A 19,148-nucleotide genomic window follows, 5' to 3' on the forward strand; every position below is an offset into this window, starting at 1 on the left:
TCAAAAACTGCTTTGATATGTTTAGCATACTTTGACTTCCACTTTTGCACACGGCAGTATTTATTGACACTAGTTTCTTGTGTTTGTGAAGGAAATCATACAATCTCTTCTGACCTAAATGTTTTCGCTGGGATAATATCAGCATCTAATTTTAAAATAGGGTCCTTGGCAATAGGTAGACACACAGTGGTTCTTTTAAGAACCAGGATAAGCATCATTTTATCAAGTCCAGCCAAGTCACACTTAGTCCACAATATTTAATCGGGGGTGGAAGCTGAAGGTGAACTGATCTGAACTGGGCTAGAAAGCATGAGGCTGTTACGCCTGGTAGCAGGTGAGACTGAAGCCATCTTCTCATTTGAACTGAAGTGTCTGGGAATCAGATCTGGAGATTGTCCGGAGCTGCCCATTCCAACATTTGTAGAACCCAACATGAGATTGTGTCAGAGACGTTCTCACCTACAGGGCGTATTCTGTTTGGTTAAGTCGAGGGGTTGAGCCTGGGAGGAGCAGGAGGCCGTACGCTGTGAATATCGTATCAGTTATTTTAAACAACACGTCTCCTTTCCTTTTCATGTTTATTCCTTTCTTTTGACAATTTCGGTGTTGACCTGTACCAACAGAATTGATCAAATCTTGTCGTCTCACCATCCACATGATGTTAAATGTCACCAACACGCCCACTTAATCACGGTCAATTCTCCGAACAAAGACTTGCTCTATTCAATCAAAAATTACACGGACAAAGTTAAAGATTCGGACATTAGCTTCTTGAGTGAGCCAACATGCGCGTGGGTGCAGTCAGATGATAGGAGAGGAAAAGGCAAGGCAGAGAGGGAGAAGTTCAGGAAGAGCACACACAGCAGGCAAATCTGCAGACAGGACATTAACAAAACAACATAAAACAGAGGAAGGTGGGAAATAGAGGAGAAGGGGTACTCATAATGAATCCACCACGCTGTGATCGGATACTCAGGGCCAGGACCATTAGCAGCGCTTTGACTCTCTCATCACACAGCCACATGATGAGTAGCATGAGTCATTATAGCAGCGCTCAGTCTGTGTAGAATGAAACAGGTGGGATCTGCACTGCTTGTTGAATGTGTTGTGAGGAGCATGTCACACCTGCCTGGGAGCTCTCTCTCAAAAAAAGGCCAAGTGCCCTTTAGTGCAATGTGTGTGCAGTTTACAAAGGGGTGTGTGTGTGTCTGTCGGCTTGTGCAGCAGAGTGTAATGTGTGTAATGCCTGCTTATAACCAGTGTTTGGAGCATCAAAGCACCTTTCATCATGCCTTCCAATCTGTCAGTGCACGACAGTGGGGACTCGGCTGCCAAATGCAGCACTGATCAACTCTATCAGCGGCTAAACACTGCCAAGCATCTGTTTAATTACATTCGATCAACACTGAAATAAAAGCAATTAAAAAGGCAGGCAGGAGGTGGGAGTGAGTGAAATTCTGGGTTGATGAACTGGAGATGTATTTTGCACAGTACAGTGATGTCACTGAAAAAAAAAAAAGAGTACGGAGGACATGCCATAATGTTTAAAAGCCCTTTTACAACACCAGTAATTAAACAGCGACTTAGATTTAATGTCTGAGTAAAGGAAACTCTGAAATTGGTTTCTAAACAGATTATTATCATCATTATTAATAGAAGAAAATAAGAACAACCCCAGGTTCCTCTTCAGCACTGTAGCCATCAGAGAGTTTACTAGTCGGTCTATTAATTTAACTCTGAGCAGTAGTGATTTCATAAAGAATTCACCACCTCCTCCCCATCAATAGAACAGATATATTCTCCAATACAGAAACTTAAAAATATTATTATTATTTATCGTCATCATCATTATTGTTTTTATTAACTGGTGTGGCTATCATTAATAACATCTTTACATCTACAATTACCACACTTATAACAACCAGTCCAACAGAGCTGAAACATGATGGTTACACAACTGTTCCTGGTCTCTCCCTCCTCTCTGTCTTCTCTCCCTTCTTTCCCACCCACCTTTCCTTTCTCTCCGCTCACCCCAACCAATCGAGACACATGGTCTGGTTCTGCTCGAGGTTTCTTCCAGTTAATGAGGGATCTTTTTCTCTCCTTTATCACCAAAGTGTTTGCTCGTTGTGGAAACTGGGTTTAATCGACTTTACAATGTAAAGTCCCTTGAGATTATGTATATTATGATTTGGGACTATGCAAATAAAATTGAATAGAATTGAGGATTAACACTACGCAGGTGAAGTTTTTACACATGTTTTCAGCAAATACCTTCTCTGTAGCACCGAATGTGGAGTTTGTCCATTAAACTCTTCACTATTGCGTTCAGCAGTCTCCCCTAACACTATAACCTCACAAAAGCTAGAGCCCATTAGAGTCAGTGAAACCACAGCCTACAGTTTACTAATGCATATTGCCTGAATTCCAGAACTTGCTGAACAGCTCTCCTTAATCAAAATTAAAGAGGGGGGTTGGTTTTGCGAAGAGCTACTGTGATTAAGAGCTGAGCTAATTATTGTTATCATTAATATTATCCTATCTTATTTATTATAAGCATCATTCCTACTGTAATTTGTGATTTCACACCTAATCTATTTGGATCAGTTAGAACTAATTCAGGTCCATTTACCCAGTTGGTTGAATTGGGCTGGTGTAAAAGCTGTCAATCAAATCCTGGTGAGGACAAACCAACCAAAACAAGACCACTTGAAAAGCATAGGCGTGGTTTCAGACTCTTCATCTGACAAACCCTAGTGTCTCAAAGAAGATTTTTTTTTCACTGTTTGAAATCCAATTTTTCACCTAGGCAATTTCTTGAGTATTAATTTGGTTATTAAAACAGCTTGTTTTGCTTGAGCCATCCTGATCAATGGCAACAATTATCATGTTAAGCTAATACAAGATTGCTGATGAAACTTCTCTGCACTTCTCTGTCCCAATTGAAAAGGAAGATAAATGCTATAATTAGTTAACTTCTCATTTTGAGTCCTCAGAGGAAAAGTTGAACTGTCTTCTAATTTGGTCCGGACAGAGGAAGAGGATGAATCTTTCCGACTTTTCTTCTTTTGCAACATACTCGCTAAAGACCAAATACTTACTAATGACCATCAGCCTCAAGTGTACTTTGAGTTTAGTGCTAAGTAGCTAATCCCCTTTTAACAGTCTAAACTAAGAAGAACAGTGTATACATTATATCTGCTCTACATGAACATGTGAGCATTATGAGTATGTAAGCAGGCTAACCACAGCCTTACAGAGCCACTACCATGTCTGTAAAATTAGTATGCCAACTGTAGCTACTCAAAGGTTAGCTTAAACAATACCATGAGCTGTTTTTCAACTGAAGCATTAAAAACCATCGCAACATTTTTGATATCAACATTGCAGTTATGGCTGCATCTTCTATAGTTCTGACCAACAGCTAATGTAGACAGACAATAGACTCAGGCCCTGTCCACACTAATAAAATATAATTTTCCTCTGCGTCCGGGCTTCACGTCCACACACACATTAAAACAGCGTTTTACGTCACTAAAAGAGAGATTTTTACAAATGCCTTCCTCAGTTCAGTGTATCTGTATGTTAGAGATGCGCTGATCGGCTCTGACGACATCCGAATGCGGACATATGCTTGACTTATCCGCCCATCACCTACCCAAAATAATGATTTTTTCAATTTTAGAGACCTGCACCCGCATGAAAATTTCACTCCACCTCTACAGGTGATAATATGGTAACATGTTACAAGTAAGAAGGCTCATATTAATTAAATTCACATTTATTTAATGTAGAGTTTTTTAGAAAATTGTAATGGTAACAGGTATTTGCATAATCACCGAGCCCCTCTAGTGACATTTGGGGGAAAATTGATTGCGTGTCCACGACTTGTTAAGTTGTGGGAAGGGGATAAATTACTTGGGGCCACAAGATGTGAATCTGTTCTCTACTAACAAGACCTGACAAACTGAATTGAAGAAGCCTCTTGGATGAGAGATGAAACGTTTCTCTATCACATTATGGAGCCTCTATAAAAGGCTTTAGTTTGATACACACTGTCTGCAGTAACTCCGAGGCCAAACTGTTAATAAAAATAGGAGGACCCATTTTGTATGACTGTGTGCATTTGGTATTTTGGTGACAGGATGCGCCTGTCGCATCTGGAAACTGGGGGAGATTGAGACAAACTGGGTGTGATAGCGGCGTAGATCAAATTTCATAGGAAAACCTTACGTAAAGGGAAGGGTAAAGGTAATGAAACGATGTCTGTTATCCTGCCACTAACACACCCAGTACATCTCAATCTCGCCGTTTTCAGATGCGCCAGGCACATCCTGTCACCAAGTTGCCAAATGCTCACAGACACGCTCCCTGCGCACTGGACATTTAAATTGGAAAACTTGGAACAATGCATCATTCTGACACTGATTCGAACCATGAACCAGACTTTTTGGTGTGAACTCGCCCTAAAACACACACAATATTCGTCAGAGGATCAGATGATCCCTGGAAATACACACATACAGTATATTTGCTTTCTTTTATTCACACCATTTTTCATTCATATGACTAATGTCCCTGCACTTCTCATTCGTTGAGTGTAATTCCAAACACAATAACTTGTATGACTAATGTTAGAGCTATAACAGTGTTGTTCACAGTGTTTAATGTTCCACTTCACTGAAACTGCTTGCAAATAATGCTTTGTGAAAATACATTATATTGACATTGGACTTACCTATATATGCTAAGAACATTGCGTCTCCACCCACCCACCAAGCCAAATAAGCTCTGTTAGGTGGAAACTTTCAGAATCAGTCTTTATCACAGAATTGTGGTTTTTCTAGCTCGGTTTTAGAAAAGGCGTGTCATCAGCAAAGCTTGGTTGTTACACCCCAATTTCTCATGATGGCCGCATTGAAATACAGCTGGGGCGAATTTAACTCTGCACTTTGTTTGGACAGGCAAAAACTCAACCAGAAATAATGGTGTCTCACGCTGACCACCTGATGTTCAAGTTTGAACAAAGGGCTGCTGGTGACTAATCAATGTGGACGCACAACAGTCAAACATGTTCTGATGACTGAGGCGTTCAGCCACGATGTGGATGAGCAGAAGTGAGAAGATCATCCTGTCAGACCACAAGACGATGATACTAGCAGCTATATTGATCAATGGATGATGAAGTAAGCTGAGGATGGAGGGACTAGTTCCACATCATATCCTCTTTTCTGTTGAGACAAACATCTGCATGACCAATACTCAGCTTGATACGACTGCACCACAACAGACAGTTATTAGACGTCATGTGCAAATTGTGAGATTAGATTATACCTGTGAGGCGAATTATGATATTTTTGGACTGAACATGCAATTTAACAATATTGTGTTATCAACGTAATGAAGTAGTTCGATTTATCTGGTAACCATTCCTAGATTAGCTAAAACCAATTAGTATATTCCTAATCAATGAAAATTGTATTGAGAAAAATATTGTCAAAAATATTATCATTGTATGTTTTATGAATTAAATTCCTTACTTTTAAAATCGTTGAAAGTAATAAATATGATGGAGTGGTAAACTCAGACTGAGCTCTATTTTTGGTTTGCTAATAACATAACACAAAAACTAAAAATGCATAAGATTATGGTATCATACAAAGTTATGACACATCAGGATGTAATACAATTAAGCATAGAAAAGCCTCTGGCTAAGCTGGCACTGGCCCTCACTCTGCGGCTCACCGTTATCGATTACTGAGCTTTCCACTTATTAAAAGGCAGAACACACACACACACACACACACACACACACACACACACACACACACACACACACACACACACACACACACACACACACACACACACACACACACACACACACACACACACACACACACACACACACACACACACACACACACACACACACACACACACACACACACACACACAATTAGGCAGAGACACTCCAGCAGATTTCTTCGAAGCATATCACCATACTGCAGACACATGAATTCAGACAAGGTGAAAAGAGATGGATCCTTGTTAACAGCCAAGGTTAATCAGTTGAAACATCCCAAGTCTGGATCTGTCTCACGACGCACAGTTGATACATAAACAAGACACTGTTTTATCGAAAAAAGGTGTTTTAGGTAAAAGCAGCTCCAGACATGGAAAATCTCAAAAACAGACACACACACACACAGCTGATAGTGAACATCCGCTGATTTGTCAACTTTGACTTTGCTGCTTTATCATGGAACACAGTAACTTCAAGGTGACTCAGCTGTATTTGTCCAGGCGGTCCGCATGTTTGAGTCAACAGAAAGATAATGTGTTCTTAAACTGGCAGTGACAAGAGGCAACTGCTATTCAATTACATTAAACAATGATTCATTGAAGATGAGCAGCGAGTTTCACAGTCAAAGGTGCAGGTTTGGTTTCATAAGTCAACCTAAGTCATGTGCAACGAATGCTATCTTTAGCATATGAATGAATGAATACAATTGGTTATTACACCTTCTTTTATTAGCATTGCCCTTAGTAATCGCCCGTATTTGACATTACATATTAATATTGTACTTATAACAAATAATGCTGAAAATATTATTGAATACAGCCAACTCAACAACTTCCTGGACTTTTATGTAAATAAACACAGGTTATATCCTACCAAAGTGATAGCACAGCCTGTAGGTTGCCTGACAGACATAACCCAGGGCAAACAGAGTGAGAAAGTCACCGTACTGCAAGCACTGATTAATTACTGTGATCCAACAATAATATTAATATTATTGTTCGGACAATGGTTGCATTGCAAAATGTAAGAGGCTTATTGTCTCCTCTGCCCATGTGCTTTTTGCAAATATGAGAAAGTGCGAAAGCAGAGTAGCTCATATAAAAAGGGAAATGGTGCTGCATCCCTTTGCTTTTCAAGAAGAGTTATATGGTGAAATAAAAAGTCAGGAATGAATTATTTATGTGGGTGGGAACAGTGAACATTTTCCCCATTTCTTTAAAAAACAGGGAATTTATTCATCAGTTTAATGCAGTTTCCTTTTGAACCAGGTTTTAAAGCAGGGGTGGGGAACCTCCAAAATGTTTGATCTGTGGTGTGAGACAATTAATGAACATAAGAAGTTTCAGTCTACATATTTCATATCATGTTTAAAAGGCAGAAAAAAAACGTATATAGGCCAACATAACCTTGACCTTTGAGCATCTCAATCCAATCAGTTAATCTGAGAGAAATTAAAATAGCACAATGCAAAACGTTTTGTGAGGTCACAGTGACCTTGACCTTTGGCCACCACCAACATATAATAAACTCATCCTTGAGTCCAAGTGAACATTTGACCAAAGAAGAAAAAATTCCTTCAAGACGTTCTTGAGATACTGTGTTCACAAGAATGGGACGGACAGAAAGACAACCACGAATCATAAAGCCTCCAGCCATTGGCTGTCGCCATCACGGAGTCATAAAAACATCAAGTCAGAACTATGGAAATAATGGCTTTCTGCCTGCAATAATAATGACCCCCTTTAGGCTGTATATCAGGATTAATCAACCTGTTAGGATGAACATGTAGCAGTTGCACTCATCATTGACAAGCATCATGGCAAATGTCAAGAAAACTAAAGTAGATGCAAAATGTTGCGCTATCCCATAGAAATTGAAAAATGAAATAGACAAAATAAACCAGTGTGCTCCATTTGCGAGGACGTGCTCGCAGTGATGAAAAAGGTCAATCAAGTCAATAAAGCTGCAACATGCAAGTAAACTGAATGAGATGCATGGACACAATCTAACACAGTCTCACAAAATAAAAATAAAAAGTTTGTTGAAAAAAATAAAAAGTTCACTTCTGCGTTGTCATTGTTATATTTATTCTCAGACGAAAATAATTAAAACAATAGTATTTCAGTAATGTTGACGAATGGATATCTGATCTTCCAGTATTTTGTACTAATTCACACATAATCACCTTTTATTACAGTCGAACAAACCATTACTCATTGCGTTTCTCTCCTGTTTGGCTCTTTGTCTCACTGCACCGTCACATCTCAGCTCTGCCAGGGTCACACAATGACCGCTTGTTCGGCTCCACATCAAAATCCCAAGGATCAGACTGGATTTGTCAACCGTATTTCCAGGAGTTCTCTTTATACTGGCCTCTCCTCGGTCCTCCTGGGTCTGACATGATCGCAAAGCTCTGCAAATATTTCAGCTTTATCTCCCCTCTCTTAATAACAAAAAAACCTCATGCATCGCAATAGACAGTCGATGTGTAGTCAGAACAAATTGTTTTGACAGATTTTTCACTTTACTTCTATCATTTTTCTGTTGACGTAATTATTATTATCTATTGAAGTATTTTCAGTGATAAATAAAACAATGATGAATAAAACTTCTGGAACTTGACATATTCTAATTTTAAGAGCTGAGTGATGGTAATTATATGTTCAGAATTTCAAGGCCAGCACAACTTTGCTTTTAATTTAACTGCAAATAGTGCTTTAAAATCAAACTGACGCATGTAAAAAAGCTGGGAATGGCAATTCTGTCAATATATATTCTTAAATAGGAACTGGGGAGATAAAACTCCAGCTTCTTCTGAGGAAATGTTTAATATTTAATAGTGTTTGTAAGAAGACATAAGATCCCCTTCAACTGATCAATTCGTTCTTCAATTCAGTTTGTCAGGTCTTGTTAGTAGAGAACAGATTCACATCTTGTGGCCCCAAGTAAGGAAAAACTTTTGACAAACATCCTCTGATTCCAGCTTCTCCAAGGTGATGATTTGCTGACCTTATTGTTTTCGCAACATAAATATCTTAGGGTGTTGGATTTTTGGTCAGAAAAAAACAATTCACAGCCCCTATAAGCTTTAGAGAAAATGTGATAATGTCTTGATTGACATCTGATAGACAAAATAGTCATAAATTGGAGTAATAGGGGTAATAAAGTAATTGAAGTGCTAGTTTAAGCAATATTCAAAGTCAGTGGCTGTCAGGAATGTAGTAAATGTCTTTGATTTGTTTGTTTCTTGTGGTGAGCTTTAGAAAATGTTTGACAGTTGTTGTAAAGTTGACTTTTGCATTATGATAAAAACTTCCAGTCTGACTTCATTATGGCTTGATACAAGATGAACCAACTTATTTAATGTACTTTGTGTTTTTCATGTTTTATCCAATTCTCTACTCTGCTGTAAACCTGTATTCACCTGGCATTGTTGTGAGTTCATCTAATAAAGACAGTTACAGAGAGTTATCACTGAACCAACATCCACTTGCCTTAGATCTCAGATTTCTATATATTCTCTAATACACATTTGTTAAGGACACAAGAGGAGGAACAAATAATTGCATGGTACTAATCAAGGGACACGCCTCAACAGCTGAATCTCACTCATCTGTTAATCTATTGACCCATCGAGCCCATTCTCTCCTTCTCTCAGTCATTAACCATTAACACGACTCAGCCTGCTTGATCAATGCATCTTAGAACAAACACACTCCACTTTTGGCTTTACCAACAGACACAGTCAACATTTATTCTGTTGTACTGTGGAGTGTTCACACAAATTCACAGTTTTGACAAACAGTTCCTCATAAGGAGGCTTAATTCTTTTGCCATTGTGCAAATGTTTGCGCTTGATCCATCTCACACCACGAGCCCCGACTGAGGAAATCCATCACAGATTTGTTTGTGCAGAAAGTAAATGGGAGGTGGAGAGTTCACTTTTATGGAGAAAAAGCAAAGGTTTATCTTTTGTAACACACACAGAAAAACCAATGGAGGCTCTTAATGCTTATCTGCAGCCAGACCCAGCCTATTCACAGCCTTGCTCTGAACAAATGCTATGCAAATACCCCTTTCTCCGCACACTAAAGCCAGGGGTCAAGGAGTTGTTGACCTGTCTTGAAAAATAAAAAAAGAAGACTTTGCCCACAAGGCATGATGAAGTGATAGTGAAATGGAGGAGTTTAGAGCTTAGGTAAGGAGAAATTTCCACTATTGCTGCAAGGGAGCAGACATCAAACAGACATTGCCACAGCTACATAAAGCCCAATTACTACAGCGAGGAGAATAACACAGGGTTACAAATTACCCTGGATCACAGCAAGACAGATGGCCACAACATACAAATACATACACACACGAGAAAACATGCCCAAGCAACTTATTACATTCCCATGTTTCTCTTGCAGACAGTTTCGCTTCCTTATTGCATTCATAAACCACAGGGCCTCCTGGCAGAAAAATTTGACTGACTATACCTTCTTTTCACATGAAATAGTCAGTACCAACAGAGACAGGTTTAAGTGCAAAGGTCTGGCATGTAAACAGCTGTAACTCTGCTTCTGGCATGTACAACATGGAATTATAGGGTTTCATAGCCACAAGGTGTTATAGTGGAACACGACCATTAACAGCAGCGTGGTTCCCTGTGACCTTATATGACTCTTCTATGAACATCCTCTACACACTGTTCACACACACCTTAACAAGCGCCAGGATTTCTGGTCATGAGACTACACACACACACACACACACACACACACACACACGCACACGCGCGCACACGCACACACACGCACGGTTAGCAATAAGGATGTTGTCATGTTCTTTAGGGAAATGGGCATTACAGTCAGTATAGCCCCTCCCAGTGGAACATAATCCTCTCAAACTTTCTGGCACAGGACATATTGTTTGTTATGCAAGGTGTAGTAGTTCAGTACATGTGATACTCCTTTGATAGTGTCTCAATATAGCTTACACTTTGGCATGTGGAGAATTTGTATTTTAAAAAGGTGCATCTTTGTGTGTGTTTTTGTGTGACCCTCAGAAGACTTTGTCAGTGTGTTACGGTTAGCTATTTTATGTTAATCAGGTTGGCCCAGGTCGTTTGGATAGCTTGGTAACAACAAATGAGCAGCTAGAGCTTTAGGGGTGCTTCTTCCATAAACTTTTAATTCACCAATATTAGTTAAGTTAACAAAGCTGAAAATAAATAGTTAATAATGAATTATTTGATCAACCCAATATTATTTAGAGACAATTAATATAATCAAGACAACATTTTAAAGAAATTCTGAAGAGAACAAAATAAAGAATGAACTGCTTCCAGCTTCTCAAACATAAATATGGTTTTCTTATAGTTTTAATCAATTTCTTTGAGTTTTGGAATGTTGACCAAACAAAAGAACTGATCTGAATAAGTCACCTGCGACTTGTGATGGGCAATTACACAATAACATTTTGCTGAGCAAATGATTCATCTAGAAAACACGTGGCAGATTAATCAATAATGAGCTCTTAGTTGCGGCCCCATCAAAACAACACTGTAAACACAATGTGTGTTAGCCCCTCCCTGGCTGGAAAGGAAACTACATCTTTTGAACTTCTGCCTCCAGTTTGTAAAACAGACGTTAAAATGTGTTGTCTTTAGTTCCAAGCCGATATAACCCTGATGATCTTTTATAAATTCAAGTCCAGTTTTCATATTAGTACTCACCACAACGCGTACATTTATCTTGATCTGTAAAATTGGTTCAACGTTCCTTTAAGAATTTCCTATCATTATGATCCAATAAATGGGATCATATTGATTATCTGGTTAATTATTACAAATCTGGACAAAGAGTTGTGGCTCAAACAAAAGACTCTAAACACTGTTTACGCAAATAAGGTAACCACTGCCTCAGGGTCATTTCAGACAAGTCAAGAAAACAAACACATCAACTCAGAGATACAAAATAACAGTCTTGATTATTTTTTTTGTTCGATAACAGATACAATTTTATGCTGGTAACTTTTGTGGTGATTAAGTGAATGCAAAGAAGCTTAAATCTATATTTGTAATGAATCCTTATTGCTACTGCAGATCTGCTCGAATGAGCGGTTTTGTTTGAACAAGCTGATTTGGCTTAGACCAGCTCAAGTATCATCATCACTATCATTGGACATCAGACACGTTGACAGAGAAGCTCTTTCAGTCATTGTTTTCAAGCAATTATTGTGATATGTGTTCAATAATTTATTCTAACCTAGGATTTTACAAAATTTGAAATAGCCTTTGAAAGGAAAAAGGGTTCACCACCCCAGTACAACGTCAAACAAGGTATCTCATGTTCAGTAGGGACACTTGACTATGACTAATCCATTCCTGAGGTTCACAAAAGCTGATATATTGCGTCACATTGTACTAACATCTCATAAAACTTTACCTTTGATAACAAAGTGGCCTAATTAATAAGTATTGGTACAATAATGTTACAACGTATATACAGACAGTCATGTCCACATAACCTAATTTATGCCAAAGTAACACAACTGATTGTTTTGACCAATTTGTGATGGTCGTAGCGTGTAAATAATGGTTCATACTTAAAGACCTGCAAGACACTGTGGTTTGCAACAACACTGTAATGGCAAAGGTTACTTGTGTCAGAGCCCACATTTTAGTTTCAATCTCAATGCATTCTTTAATTTTTTTTATCTTGAAAAACCTGCTGAAACAGTTATAAGATGTTCACGACACTAAAATCATGTGAGCCTTCTTGCCAATACTGAATGTTGTAGTTTAGCGTATAAAATATACTGCATATGTATCCATTTTATTTAATGTACCTTTTCGTCAATACACCAAAACAGGTGTCAATTATATTCCAAACAAACAATGGCGTACTCAACAGTATCCTCTAAAAGAAATCAATTTACACAAATACAAGCGATGCATCACCCTGTTGTTAACACACAATATGTTAAGGATGGTTTTATTTTGCAACTTCACCAACATTTCTGTACAGGCAGCCTTTCAGCCTCTCACAGCCACACTACACTGTGGCCTCTTTGAGCATCCACTGCCCACAACAAACCCACACAACCATCCTGACTGCCAATATCACACAAAGACACCATGTTACTACAACCCACGGTGAGGAGATGAGGGGGAATAGAGAGAGTGCATTTATGTAAAAAAAAAAAAAGAGGTTATTCTCACACTGTAGCTATTTTTATTTGATTTTATTTAGATGCTTTCACTATTGTGTTCGCATCTCAATCATCCAAGTACAGTAGGGAGATTTCATATTTACAGAAAAAGGAGGTGTGGAAGTGTGGATTTCTTTTTTTCCCAGAGAGTGCTGCGTGCACGTTCCTCTCAGAGAGCGGGAGGGCCGAGCACGAGACCCTGCGAGGGTGACACAGTGTCCAGCGCTGAATCAGCGGGTCGCATGTTGTGTAATCTCTCTCTCTCACACACACACACACACACACACAGATTAACAGCACACAGAGAGGTGGGGAAGAAAAAAAACGTCTTTTTTTAACAAAAGGAAACAGAGGCCCAAAGAAGTGTTACAGTTGTGGCTCTTCTTGATTCAAAGCCTCGCTGCCACTGAATGGGTTCAGTTGGCCTATAAAACAAATCTCTTCAAACAGCAGATTCTTAAGGCTTGACACAAGTTTTGTTAAGAAAAGTTCAACTGGAGACACACATAGTCCAAACCCACTTAATCGCTCTGAGGGGCATGATGTGATCTCCACGCTGCTCTAAGAGGGATCTAGGAACCACAGGGAGTCCTTCAAGAGGAGCAAAATGATCAGTTGTGTTTGATTCTCCACGAGAAACTCAGCCTTTGTTTCTCCCCTGAACACTTTTATCTGCCGTGTTATACAATTCATTGCTAAACATTAATAACCAATCCTTATGGAGATCCCTACGACAAAACTAAAGTGGGTGTCCATGGATCCTAATCAGTGTCTGTTTTAGGGCATGTGACATGAAAATGTTTGGGAGCCCCCTGCTGTATAAAACAGGCTTAAGATCGGACTATTCACTCAATGATTTACCTTCTAGACTGGGTGCAAAACATCTTTGGATCCCAACAACTGCCTGCTTGTTATCTATGCTAAAAGTACCTTCAGATAAAAGCTGGAGGCATACAGTCACTTTAATGTCTAAACTCAGATTCAATCACTGTTCACACTCAGTGGGCCCTGCATGCAGGATCCAACCCTAAGTTGCAGGGCATCTTACCACACACCATGCATGTACAGTACATGTAAACAGCAGCTTTTCCCATGATGCACGCAGAACAACAGCAGTGAATTGATCTATTGTTGGATGGTGGTGGTTGTATGCAGCCCACACACACTAAGTTCCTCACCCCTATTTACTGTACGTTTCAGGATGACAGCCCACTTGGCATAATGACTGCTGTACTGTTGCTGTGAAGACATCATACTCTTGCATGCAATATATATTTCATCCATAGCATCAGGCAGAATATTTGCCAAACCATAGTACTTGATGGGCATAATTCTACAAAAAAAGGCCATTGAAAGAAATCTGTAAAGGAAGATTTAATTTGCTTATTAACAAAATACACATGTTACGTAATATTTCCACTGGTCTTTTACACACCATTAAGGGGCTCAGCTTATCTATTAAGCACCAAGCAGCACTTCAATGCATAAAATAGCAACTTTTAATACCGTCTTGCTGCTCCCTACTGACCACCAGGTGTACAGTAAATGCTAACCACCGGCTCATAAAGTGGATATGTGGTTAATAAATAGATGTATAATTATATTAATCGTATGCCGCACATCTTTCTAATATGTGTTTACAACAATATATATTGAGGGGGGTCTTAATGATTCACAGTAGAGTTGGGACCAGATCTAACCACAGGAGACTGTCACAGGTTGGTCAAATCCAGAGGTTCTGACAATGAGCCTAAACTAACTGTAACATAGTACAGAACTATATTAAGTGTTTGACAGTTCACAAAGTGTGTCCTTGGCTTCTTATGCGGCCTGACAAGCACACAAAAAGGCACATTGTGTACTTACAGACGCTTAAAGCCTCACACAGCTGCCTGCACCACCACAAGCCTCAGCACTCCCACGTGAGTGTACAGGAGGAGAACTTCGTTTAGAAACGGACAACTTTTACTTCTCTTTGTCGCCACACACACACACAAGCTCCAGTAAAAATCACACAATTCACAGACACACACTGTGACATGGGAAACACACGTTCGGCGCACATGTCCTGCACCAACACGCGTTTATTCAGTCGAAATACAACTTTTGTTTGACCACTGATTTGTATTGTGTCGTTACAGTAGCAGGTCTGTGCAGCTCGCCCGCCAGCCGGGCAGCGCTTTAAATGACAGGATTTGTCAGGGGAGTCTGGCTTCCCTGTCCCCGCAGGAGGACAACACGTAGCTCACAGTGTGGTCGGCGAACAAAGTTCAGAGACAACAGGTCCAACTCACCAGGGTTTGTTCATACTGCAGCGCCCGCTGGTCGGAGCCGTCCCCCGCCATGGCTGCGTGTGTGTGCCCGGCCCCCGGATCTACTGGTTGACTTCAGAGCAGACAGCGATGTGTTTCTGTGTGCGCGCTGTTAAAGCATTGGTTTGACTGCAGCTCGTGTGTGTGAGCTCACTTGGTGAACTCCAGCTACACACTGCGGCCCGCTGTCACCAAGTTCCTTCATTTTATATCCAAGACAAGTCTGCGCTCAGACACCGTGAGGCGGGACTTTCTCCAGGATCCACCCTCCCATCTGGAGCTGTGCGTCAATCAAGGCTGTGCACTCACAGCGTGCTGTTTCCAACTATTCAGGAGACAACTTTCTGTCGTTCTGTCTTTCTGTCTTTCTGTCTTTTTTTCCTTATTTCTTTCTTTCTCTTTTTCTTTCTTTCTTTCTTTCTTTCTTTCTTTCTTTCTTTCTTTCTTTCTTTCTTTCTTTCTTTCTGTCTGTCTTTCTGTCTGTCTTTCTTTCTTTCTTTCTTTCTTTCTTTCTTTCTTTCTTTCTTTCTGTCTGTCTGTCTTTCTGTCTGTCTGTCTGTCTGTCTGTCTGTCTTTCTTTCTTTCTTTCTATCTTTTTTTCTTTCTTTCTTTCTATCTTTTTTTCCTTATTTCTTTCTTTCTGTCTTTCTGTCTTTCTGTCTTCCTTTCTGTCTGTCTGTCTGTCTTTCTTTCTTTCTTTCTTTCTTTCTTTCTTTCTATCTTTTTTTCCTTATTTCTTTCTTTCTCTTTTTCTTCTTTCTTTCTTTCTTTCTTTCTGTCTGTCTGTCTGTCTGTCTGTCTTTCTTTCTTTCTTTCTTCTTTTTCTTTCTTTCTTTCTATCTTTCCTTTCTTTCTTTCTTTCTTTCTGTCTTCCTTTCTGTCTGTCTGTCTGTCTGTCTTTCTTTCTTTCTTTCTTTCTTTCTATCTTTTTTTCCTTTATTTCTTTCTTTCTGTCTTTCTGTCTTCCTTCTTTCTGCTTTCTGTCTTTCTGTCTTTCTGTCTTCCTTTCTTTCTGTCTTTCTTTCATTCCTTCTTTCTGTATTTCTTTCTATCTTTCTTCCTCCTTTTTGTCTTTCTTTCTTTCTTCTTTCATGCTTTCTTTCAAAACAATAATCCAAGGAGACATTATTAAAGGATGGCAGCATAGCTGTGATGTAGCTCACACAGGCAGAGACCTTTATGCAGTACAGCAGGAAGTGAGCACAGTGAGGACGGCAAAAAGCACCAAAGAGCAAAACATCTGGACAAGGCTAAGGATAAGACATACTCAACTCAATAATACACTGCACTTAAAAAACACACATTCAACCGGATTATGCCATTACTGCCACATAGAGGAGTCAGTGGAGCATATAATGCGTCACTGCAATAAGTATGTTAGAGAACAAGGAAAGCTAAAGAGGGAAATTGCCAAGCATGGAGGGGAAGAACTGAGGTTGGAAAAAGTGTTTACTATTGGAACAGGGAGTGTGGTCCATTATCTGAAGGAGACAGGATTGGACAGAAGAATTTAATATGGCCTACCATAACCAAACTTCGATTTTTTTTATGATGGAGTGGATTGATCATCTATTGCACTGATACTTAAAAGCATACATTTGCAATAAAAATACATAATAATGTTGCCAATTATGTTAATTTAGCTAATTACGGCTGAAAGTGATATTGTGTTGGGTCATCTGTTCCAGCCATTATGCACAGCAAGCAATGGTGGCATCAAGTTGATCAAACCATGCAATGTGGTTCTTTGGGGGGGAAAAAGCAAATTTGTTTTTTTTTCTCTTGTACCTTCATGATTTTAATCACAGAGAATCTTTGAGGTTTGCTTTGTTGAAACCCACGTAGACTGACCCTGGCCTTTTTGAGTCCCCCAAATATTGTATTAAAAAAAATACAAAAAAAAATAAATTAAAAAATGTATATTTTGAGTAAACAGTTCTTTAAAAAGGAAGAACAGGTAAGACTCTTAAAATTTGTTTTATTTTGTATGGTATGTTAATGTGAATAACAAAAACCTTTAGATTGTCTGATATTAGATTATCAGATATGTTAAACTCTTGAGTAATGATATCAATACAATTTTGCTAGCATTCTTTTTCCTGCATGGTTAGCCTAACTTGTGTGATACACGACCACCAGCAAATTTCAATATAAAGGGCCAATTAACAATTTGTGTTGCATCACAAATGTGACACCAAGATGTAAAACTGGCTCGTGTCCTTTCAAACTTTGAACAACAGCTATACTTGTGGACAAACACTCCTCAAGTTACCTTGAAGGCCAACATGCTGGTAGTTCAGACCCAGGTATAAATATTGGTCTTCTTAATGGTAGACTTGCTGCCTAACACCGTGACATGAATGTGTCACGTCATACATAGTAAATACTTGTTAAAAATGATTATTTGATGTTCTGTAATTCGATACACTAGATGACAGTAGAGTGACATGACAAAACAAACATTGTAAGTCAGAAAAAGAGCTTCGACTTAAGGTAAATCCACGAATGGAACAGTGGGTAATAAACCGCAGTTGTTCTGTACAGGTTGAATCTCTATAACTTTTAACTCTTAACTGTTTTCAAAATATAAACCGCTGGCCCCAAGCAAAGGACAAATTTTTTCCACGGGTTAAAAACTTGATACTGAGAAACTCAAGTGTTTGATGTTCTTTTGCAGTGATGTGAAACAAATACAGGGAGCCTATTCATAGCTATCAGCAGGGTGTTCAACCTGAGATGTAACGCCACAAAAATACACACTTGGGCCCTCAAAGACATTTAAACAGACTGTGTGTGTGTGTGTGTGTGTGTGTGTGTGTGTGTGTGTGTGTGTGTGTGCGTGCGTGCGTGCGTGCGTGCGTGCGTGCGTGCGTGCGTGTGTGCGTTGGATAGAGTGGGTTAATCATTACAACCTTTCCTTTGTGTGAATCTTGTTTGAAAGTGACAGCCTCTGTAGTTTAACCCCACATCTTGGCCCTTATCAAGATTATGCAATCGTTCACATTCTTGGAACTTTTGTCAGCTCTAGTTCTTCCATATGGAAAAAGACTGGAGGTACAAGCCGAACTGTGATGACTAACACCTATCCATCCATTTACTGCCTCTTATCTCTGAATTATCACACTGGCAGCAGGATATTTCTTCCTCTCAACCACATCTTCCAGCTCCTATAGTGTCCTTCAGAGTATCTCGAGGCGTTCTCAGGTCAGAGGGTTTATATAATCTCTGTGTTCTGAGAGTGCTCTTGGTCTGTATCTCCTATATGAATATTCAAAGAACAACTGAGAAAAGAATGTGGCAGTATCCTGATCAGGTGCCCAACACTACATCCACTGGCTTGTTTTAAATCCAGTGAACAGGTAAAAGGCTCCTGACGGATATCAGAACTCCTCAGCCTGAGATGAGCCCTGTCATCTTGGAGAAGAATAAGCCTCTTGTATCTTCAATTCAAATTTCTCAGTCACATCCCAAAGCTTGTGATCACACACACAATGGATTGTACGTTGATTTGTAAACAAATGTTTTCACGAGCCCACTGAGCCATCTCACACGCACACCATCCAGTGGATTTGTACTTCTGAATCATTGACTTAAATCCTTGTGATTTTAAATTCTAGTTGCATTTCATCCACACATAGCCCTTCAACACTACACTGTGTTTAAATTATATATAAGATAAGATAAGTGCAATCCATTTACTGTACATATTCTGAAACATAATATATTTCTTAACACTGTATATACCGGTTTAATCACATTCATATTTTTTCTATGTTGTATATTTCAATTTCTTTTTATTCCTTCACCCAAGTACTGCATGCTACTTATGTGAT

The 19,148-nt window shown here is 39.2% G+C and overlaps 1 protein-coding gene across 3 annotated transcripts in view; it reads right to left on the reverse strand.

Annotated features, from left to right (window-relative positions):
- Positions 1-15,524, reverse strand: part of LOC118106101 (chloride channel protein 2) — a 148,419-nt gene extending 132,895 nt beyond the window's left edge. For all 3 annotated transcript variants that reach the window (XM_035154358.2, XM_047339589.1, XM_035154357.2), the window contains exon 1: positions 15,298-15,524. In XM_035154358.2, coding sequence (XP_035010249.1) covers positions 15,298-15,348 — 51 coding nt within the window. In that variant the 5' untranslated portion in view covers positions 15,349-15,524. The remainder of the gene's footprint in view (positions 1-15,297) is intronic.
- Positions 15,525-19,148: the final 3,624 nt, after the last annotated feature.

This window comes from Hippoglossus stenolepis, chromosome 4, assembly GCF_022539355.2.
Source record: "Hippoglossus stenolepis isolate QCI-W04-F060 chromosome 4, HSTE1.2, whole genome shotgun sequence".
In the NCBI taxonomy this organism is placed as follows: domain Eukaryota; kingdom Metazoa; phylum Chordata; class Actinopteri; order Pleuronectiformes; family Pleuronectidae; genus Hippoglossus; species Hippoglossus stenolepis.